Source organism: Nematolebias whitei, chromosome 13 (assembly GCF_014905685.2).
Source record: "Nematolebias whitei isolate Nwh7 chromosome 13, NemWhi1, whole genome shotgun sequence".
NCBI classification, from domain to species: Eukaryota; Metazoa; Chordata; class Actinopteri; order Cyprinodontiformes; family Rivulidae; genus Nematolebias; species Nematolebias whitei.
The window spans coordinates 30,956,829-30,966,082 of NC_056510.1; the positions used below are offsets into that span (position 1 = coordinate 30,956,829).

Genomic DNA, 9,254 nt, shown 5'->3' on the forward strand with positions numbered 1-9,254 from the left:
CAACAGAGTTCCCCCTACAGGCAGCAATTGCAGATGGAGGTTTAGCAGGCCAATTGACAGGTACTAATTCTTGGACAAATCATACACTAAAATATGGCAAAAGTAGTTAAGACCTGTGAAATTAAAAACATGTTAAAAATGTTTAGATGGTGTGCATATGACACTTAATTCCAGCCCAACAGACAGGATAAACAATTCCAATCTTGGATAAAAAAATGGACTAACAACTTTTCTTTCCTTTACATAATACACTACAAAGTTTCCAGGCTTTACAGTCCGTGTATCTATTAGATTGTTCAGACTTCTTCAGGTTTCCACAGATGCGCACCTATTTTAATAAGAACTGCAAAATACCAAATTCAACACCAGTTGAAAGTGAATTCTTGAAAATTCTAAGGTTGGCATAAACCACAACTGTAAATAGGGCTATCTCTATGATTTACAAAGTATTGCTTCAGGCCAAAAAGGAAAACACGTTTCATATATAAGAAAAATGGGAACGCGAATCAAGAATAAAATCAGAAGAAGAATGGGAGAGTACCTGTTGTTTTCACTGCTCTTCCACCAACTCTTTGGAGTGGAGGGAGCATTGTTGGAAAAAAAATCATAAGATATTTTAAGACTCCTTATCAAGGTAAATATAAGAACGCAAACCCAGAGTGTTGGAAGCAATGCGGCTCGACAGAAGCAAATCGTTACCACATTTTCTGGGATTGCCCCAAGTTAAGCAGTTACTGGGTGGGTATTAGCAACGTGTAGAATGAAGTGTTTAAAATCCAAATTACGTGTGACTTTCAAAACATACTTGGGTAAGGCAGCAAAGTTGGTAAAAGGAAAATATACTAAACTGTTTCAGGCCCTTTTAGCGGGCTAGTAAGAAAGCAATTACAAGAAAGTGGTTGAGCCTTACCCCTCCACAATTAGAATGGCTCCAGGTTATCCTGGACATCTATGAAATTGAACATACTCTTTAAGAATCTAGAAAGAAAGACTTTATGAGATTTGGAACAAATGGGTAATATACAGCCCCCTTCTCAAGTGGATTTGTATGACTTTTCCAGACCTTTTTTTTTCCAATTTCAGAATTTTCACCTTGACCTGATTGTTCTGTAAGTGCTTAAGAACATGTATAAAGTGCTGTTTCTTCTTATTTTTCTTGATTGTTCTACTTTTTTCCTCTTTTTCCTTCTTTCTTTTCTCCACTCTGTCCATAATATTACAGAAAACTGAGAAAGGTATAGAAGAGCAAGTTACGTGAGAAAAGACTGTAAAGTGAAGTTGCCTTTTTCAATAAAAATGATCATTTTAAAAATTAAAAAGAACTGCAGTTGCCAGGAAAAAGACAGAGGAAGAACAACAAGGAGCTATAAAGATGCAGTTAGAGAAGACATGGAGGTATAGTTGGAGTGAGGACAGAGGATGCAGAGGACAGAGTGAGATGGAGGATGATGACATGTTGTAACAACCCTTGAAAAAGGAACAGCAGAAAAAAAGAATTTTATGAAGAAGAAAAAAACATTTATACCTATATGTATTTTTAAAGAATAAAAAAAACCATCAATATCATCTATCCTAAACATGTGAACCCAGCTTCCCCTGCATAAACGTAAATGTTTCATTTGCTCAAAGTTGAACCATGAAAAGGTCAATGGCAAGAAACAACATTTAGAAAATGAGATCCCATTATATTCACTAACCCAAACCTTCTTCTAATAACTACACCCGGGTAGCACGGTGTCACAGTTGGTAGAGCTGCCGCCTCTCAGCGAGCAGGTCGCCCCGGTTCAAATCTCGGCCGGGGGCCTTTCTGGGTATTCTTTCCGTGCATGCGTGGGTTTTCTCAGGATACTCTTCCCACAGACCCAAAACAAGCATGTTAGACTGATTGGTAACTCTAAATTGTCTCTAGGTGAGAGTGATTGAATGGTTGTTTGTCTCGTTTGTGTCCCTGTGATGGACTGGAGACCTGTCCAGAGTGGCCCCCACCTCTTGCACAGTGATAGCTGGATATAGGCAATAGTGACTCCCACGACCCGAAAAGGAAGAAGAGGGTAAAGATAATGGATGGATGATTAGAAAAAGTATGTAATGTATCCTTATACATACCTTATACATTATACATATAAACAATTTGTGAAAATGGAACAACCCAGTTAGATGTTACAACCCTTGTTTTGCTAAAGTAAATAGAACAGTCACAACCACACCTGTAACATATACAAACCGGATTCCAAAAAAGTTGGGACACTAAACAAATTGTGAATAAAAACTGAATGCAATGACGTGGAGGTGCCAACATCTAATATTTTATTCAGAATAGAACACAAATCACAGATCAAAAGTTTAAACAGAGAGAATGTATCATTTTAAGGGAAAAATCTGTTGTTTCCAAATTTCATGGCGTCAACAAATCCCAAAAAGTTGGGACAAGTCCATTGCCACTGTGTGGCATACCCCCTTCTTCTTACAACACTCAACAGACATCTGGGGACAGAGGAGACAAGTTTCTCAAGTTTAGAAATAGGAATGCTCTCCCATTCATGTCTAATACAGGCCTCTAACTGTTCAGTCGTCTCGGGCCTTCTTTGTCGCACCTTCCTCTTTATGATTTGCCAAGTGTTCTCTATAGGTGAAAGATCTGGACTGCAGGCTGGCAATTTCAGTACCCGGATCCTTCTCTTACGTAGCCATGATGTTGTGATTGCTGCAGAATGTGGTCTGGCATTATCGTGTTGTAAAATGCAGGGTCTTCCCTGAAAGAGATGACGTCTAGATGGGAGCATATGTTGTTCTAGAACCTGAACATTGTTCTCTGCATTAATGGTGCCTTTCCAGACATGCAAGCTGCCCATGCCACAAGCGCTCATGCAACCCCATACCATCAGTGATGCAGGCTTCTGAACAAAGCATTGATAACAACTTGGGCTATCCTTGTCCTCTCTGGTCCAGATGACATGGCATCCCAGTGTTCCATAAAGAATTTCAAATCGTGACTCATCTGACCATAGAACAGTCTTCCATTTTGCCACACTCCATTTTAAATTACCCCTGGCCCAGTGCAAACGTCTGAGCTTGTGGAGCTTGCTTAGAAATGGCTTCTTCTTTGCACTGTAGAGTTTCAGCTGGCAACGGCGGATGGCACGGTGGATTGTGTTCACTGACAATGCTTTCTGGAAGTATTCCTAAGCCCATTCTGTTATTTCCTTGACAATGGCATTCCTGTTTGAGGTGCAGCAACGTTTAAGGGACCGGAGATCACGAGCATCCAGTAGAGTTTTACGGCCTTGACCCTTACGCACAGTGATTGTTCCAGATTCTCTGAATCTTTTTGATGATGTTATGCACGGTTGATGATGATAACTTAAAAGTCTTTGCTATTTTACGCTGGGTAACACCATTCTGGTATTGCTGCACTATGTTTCTGTGCAACGATGTTAGAATTGGTGATCCTCTTACCATCTTGGCTTCTGAGAGACACTGACACTCTGAGAAGCTCTTTTTATACCCAATCATGTTGTCAATTGATCTAATTAGTGTTAATTGGTCTTCCAGCTGTTCGTTATATGCTCAATTTCCTTTTTCCAGCCACTTATTGCTACTTGTCCCAACTTTTTTGGGATTTGTTGACACTGTGAAATTTTGAATCAACATATTTTTCCTTTAAAATGTTACATTTACTCAGATTAAACTTTTGATCTGTCATCTATGTTATATTACGAATAAAATATTGACATTTGCCATCTCCACATCGTTGCATTCAGTTTTTATTCACAATTTGTTTAGTGTCCCAACTTTTTTGGAATCCGGTTTGTACATGTTATGTTATGTTACATTTCTAATTTTATTAATTATGAATAGATAATATGCTTCAGTGCTTGGGCACATTTATTTATTTTATTAACCTTTATTTAACCAGGCAAATCCCATTGAGATCACAGATCTCTTTTGCAAGGGAGGCCTGGGCCTGAAGGCAGCCTAACATGCACAAACGAGTAAGGAGGGACAACTATGCTTTTCAAAGGCTCACAATGTTAAAAATGTAATTTCTAACTTTTCCTGCCGCATTAACCAAGATAAACACCTTTCTGATCTTTGGTGCTCAAAAGGATATAGATTTTTTTTTTTCATTGTCAAAAGTTTCCATTAAATAATTACAAAAACATAAAAAGGTGTAAGATATTTATCATTGATGCTTGTGTAGCACATAAAAGTAGATTTAAATGACAAGAAAACAACTTAGAAAAAACTAAGCTACCAATACTTTTAGCCTCTTGACATTTGTATGTTTTAATTGAAACAGATGGTAAAACTGCACATCAAAACAGTTCTCGCAAATTCTACTAATCTGAAACTTCTAATAAGCATTTATTTTTGAGTATATTTTACCCTGCTTGTGTATCATTTGTAACACAGTGATGGTTGAAAGTCCCAAACATCTGAACGCCCAGAATTCCATAAAGCAGAAGAAAAAACAGCAAGAAAATAGAGACACTCCAGATTTGTTCCCCTGAACGCCTGCAAAACACAACATAAAGACAGGTTTTTGCATATATTTATATGTAAAGTGACACCTTAATTAATTGAAAAATGCTTGTGACAGTGCTGTACTTAAGAATGTTTGTGATGCGGGAACGGGGAAGCTCAAAACGGAAATAGATTCTGAAGGCCCGGATCATTATCAGTGCTCGTGGAATTCTCAGCATTCCCCATGGAGACATCTGATCCACAAGTCTTCCTATTTCAAACACCTAAATAAAACAACAATGGCAAAAAACAACAACCTTATTATTTAATGGTAAATGGACTGTACTTATACAGCACCTTTCTATCTAATCAAGATACTCAAAGCTCTTTACAACACAATCTGTGACCTCAATTACCCATTCATACAGCACTCCACTAGATCTCTACAAAGAATAATCAGTGCTTTATCACATTCATACACTGATGGGACACACATCGGAGGCAATGAGGGGTTCAGTGTCTTACCCAGGGACACTTCAGCATGTGACTGCTGATGAAATCGAACCCCCAACTCTTGCATTGGCGGACCACTGCTCTGACCACTAAGCCACTGCCGCCCCATTAATTATGAATTGATCAACCAGCATTAGAGATTCAAATATGGTATGGTATAAAGTTTATTCATTTAAAAAAAAGTACAAAACAATTACATAACAATATAAAAAAGATACAAAAAATTTAAAATGAAAGGCAGCAGAACGAAGAAAAAAATCTTATTATATCTGCCCCTTTTTTCAAACAATTATTTCAATCATAATAATTTTCAAGTAACAGAACAAAATGAATAACTCTTTCTAATTTTTCTAATTCTAATACAAAACACACACTAAGCTACTTCATATATACTTTTTTAACAATTCAGCTTTGATCTTTTTCTTAAATGTACACATTGACTTGACATTTTTAACATCACTCTCTAGACCATTCCACAATCCAATTCCTTGGATTGAGGTAGACCTTCCCTCCAGACTAGTTCTGAATTTTGGTTTGACAAATATCTCTATCCCCTTAAGATTATAACTTGAATATAGAACAACCTTAAATATAGAACATGAACCCAAATTATTTGCATTTAAAGGCAAAAACTGAAACTCACCTGAAGCACCAGGGAGACCCAGATGAAAAACACCATGAATCCATCAAACATACACCAGCGATCTTTCACGTAAGAGTTGTCACCCTAAGAGAAAACACAGAAAGAAGGCATCCACATGGACAAGATTTAAAATATAGAGAAAACGAACATGTAATGATACACTTTTACCAGAAATGTTTAACGATGTCTGTCTTTATGGATGTAGACCAGCATTTCTGCCTATTTAAAAAAAAAAAGTTTGACAAAGACCCTTTAAAAATGATAGAAAGTGTTTTTGTGACTTCTGTAATGGCACAACAATATTTTAAAAAGGGCAACCAACAGGAGGTGAAATTACAGTTCCCACTTTGACAGAGTGACCACAATGTTCCAGCAGCCTGTTTTAAACATGATAAGACTAAATTGTTAAGCCCCTGCAGTGTGAACAATCTGAAATGTCAAGGGGCCAGTTAAAAAGGCGTTCCCTAATTACCACTTACAAAGAGAGAGAGACACAGAGCGAATGTAAGAGAGAGAGGGTGAAAGAGAAAGAGGGAGTGAAAGAGAGTGAGTGTGTATGCTAGAAGCTCTTAGGGGGTTCGTCTTCCTCAGGAAGAAAGGATGTAAATGAAAGGGTGTATTCTGAAACTACAGATAAATACCATGTCTTCTTCCACACACTGACAAGAACAAAAGCATGCAATTATGTTCCTACGCTATGTGGATTATTTGTTTTCTGCAATAACATTTAACAACTTGATACACAATAGTAGGTATCATTAAACAATATTATTTGAACATTTTTAAAAAGTCAGCTTTGTTACACTTAGAAATTAAAATCACCACAATATTATTTAAACAGAATGATATAGTTTTCAGCTTGACTATTTTGACCAGCCAATATGGCATCTAAATATCAGTTTTTATTGTTTTTCAAAAAAATTGATTCTACCATAGTTTGTGCTAATAGCAGGATATCTAAGTGTAAAGAAAACTTAAAATTAGTTGTATGTAATATCTGGATAAAAAAGGTTAAAAAAAATTAAAAAGAAAGGAAAACAGTGTACAATAAGAAAAATAAAATTCTTAAAACAAAATCTTGTGGGGATTTTTTTTTCTGTTTGAGATAAAATGTGTTTTGAGATATGGAAAAAATAAAGTTTTGAAATGTTAAGGAGCTATAATTCATTTCAATTCAGTTTATTTCTATAGCACCAAATCACAACAGAAGTTGTCTCAGGGCACTGAACAGAAACATTCACATACATACAAAAGACAATTAGTAAAATTCAATTCAAATTCAAATTCAAAAATACTTTATTAATCCCAAAGGGAAATCGATTGCTGTTGTAGCTCATCATCCTGGTTTCATTAAATAGTTTTTCTAGATGCTGTCTGTAGGCAGGAAGGATCTGCAGCAGTCCGTCCCACAGCGGTTCCGAAGAAAATGGCTACAGATGTCAATCCGTCCACCTGGACTCAGCAGGCCTCTCAGTCCTCTTGGGCAATAGGACTGCCTGAATGCTAGGCAGAACTCACTGAGCAATGGTCACTTCTCCCAGCAGCCTGCCAAGTCCCTCGTTCCCGAGGATGGAACTGCAGGTGTCGAGGGACGATCCTGGTCATCCCGCTGTCACAAGTTGCGTTTTCCGTCAGCTCCAGGATCTCGGCAGTCAGGCACTTGAGCGCCGCCGCCAGGTAGACGAGAATGCATCCATGGCACCTCCTTTTCAACACATCTGGGATTTGGAGCTGTAGCTGAGGTATTATTCGAGCTTTTGAGATGTTAATCAGATGCTCCTATTTGTAGAAAACCACCTTGTTGTTATGGTTACGCATCAAAGTAAAAGTTCTCTATCTAAGGAAGGAAGCCAGAAGACGAGTTGAATCTTGACTTTGTCACAGTCTCCCAACCTGAGCAAGTACAAAGGCAACAGTGGAAAGGAAAAAAAAACCTCCCTTTTAACAGGAAGAAACCTCTAGCAGAACCAAGTTCAGGACAAGTGGCCATCTGCTTCGACCGGCTATACTATCATTTACTAAGAAGATAAACAATATGTTCAAAACTATTTGGCTACACTTGGTAAGTACTAATTTTAGATGTTTCAGTAAGGGTTATGACTAAGCCCTCTATCTCCAGTCATCTTAATGCTTCAGCATATCAAGGCTTTTTGGACAATGTTGTGCTTCCAACTTGGTGGTATCTATGGAGTAGACCATTTTCTACTCCAACATGACTGTGCCCCTGTGCATAAAACAAGAAATATAGAGACTTGTTCTGATTAATTTGGTGTGGCAAACCTTGATTGGACCTGAACCTCAACCCCTTGAAGCCCATTTATGATGAACCTGAACAAAAAGACACATTGAGAAAAAAATGTTTGAAATTTCAATTCAATTCAGTTCAGTTCGTTTCAATTCAAATTCTTTATTAATCCCAAAGGGAAATTAAGTGTTGTTGTAGCTCATCATCCTAGTTTCATTCAAGAGTTGTTATAGATGCTAATAGCTGTGGGCAGAAAGTATCTCCTGCAGCGAATCCAAAGAATCTGCCCACAGATATCGATACGTCCACCCGGATCCAGCTTGCTGTCAGATCCAGCAGGCCTCTTGGTCCTCCTGGGCAGCAGGACTGCCTGCATGCCTGGCAGAATTCTTCCCTGAGCAATGGTCTTTCCTCTCAGCAGTCTGAGCTCCTCGTCGCCACGGCCAGCCAGCTGAAGGTGCTGGAGGATGATCCAGGCCCTCGCATTGTCACGAGCTGAGTTTCCCACCAGTTCCAGGATCTCGGCGGTCCTGTACTTGAGCACCGTCACCAGGTTGATGGGAATTCATCCACAGTGCCTCCTTTTCAACTCATTTGGGATTTGGGGCTGTAGTTGAGATATTTGAGCTTTGCAATGTTAATCAGCTGCTCCTGGTTGTTAAAAAAAAAATAAAAAATTGTTGCCATGGTTACGTATCATAACAAATACCCAAAAGTAAGAAGGTTTCAGTAAAAATCCTTCCAGCAGCACAGCATCTGATACCAGAGTAAATAACCATCCGAAAAAAGCGATTTATATCCAGAAAAAAAGAGGAATTAAGTTTTCAAAAGCAATATCCTGGAACAAATGTAACAAAGCTACTCCAACATGCAGCCACCCCAAGCAGTGCAATTTGAAAGCAAATGAACTCCTATTTTGCAAAATATGCTAAAGATATGAATATTGTATTAAAAAAAGAGTTTTGGCATCGCTTCACTGTTTTGTTTCCCCTGACTAGCACATATACATCAATGGGTTCTGTGAGAGGTTTATAAGTACAGAGTGAAAGATATGCAAAGGTTTCATCTAATTAATATCAAAAGTGCCTCATATTTCTGTTTAAATCCAATATACTCTAGAATTGACCTCCATCAACAGCAACTATATTATGATTAATAATAATTATAACCAATGAAAGTATTTTAAAATACAATCCTTCAATTTATTACTCAACATTATAAAAACAATATTTTTTTTCTGTTCAGCTCTGTTATAGATGTAGATTTTCTGTCAGTGTATTTTTTTTGTAACTTAGCATGGAAAGTCTACAATTTACTCTAAAGCACACTAACAGCTACTTTGTTATGTTCCTCTTTTGGATATTCTTTTAAATTATTAAACAAACTAAT

At 37.7% G+C, this 9,254-nt stretch overlaps 1 protein-coding gene across 1 annotated transcript in view; it reads right to left on the bottom strand.

Annotated features, from left to right (window-relative positions):
• Nucleotides 1-9,254, bottom strand: part of nalcn (sodium leak channel, non-selective) — a 159,846-nt gene that overhangs the window by 120,637 nt on the left and 29,955 nt on the right. Inside the window, exons 5-8 of the mRNA XM_037686686.1 lie at nt 7,139-7,357; nt 5,621-5,704; nt 4,609-4,748; nt 4,387-4,515 (exon numbers count right to left, since the gene is read on the bottom strand). Of these exons, the coding sequence (XP_037542614.1) occupies nt 4,387-4,515; nt 4,609-4,748; nt 5,621-5,704; nt 7,139-7,357 (572 nt within the window). The remainder of the gene's footprint in view (nt 1-4,386; nt 4,516-4,608; nt 4,749-5,620; nt 5,705-7,138; nt 7,358-9,254) is intronic.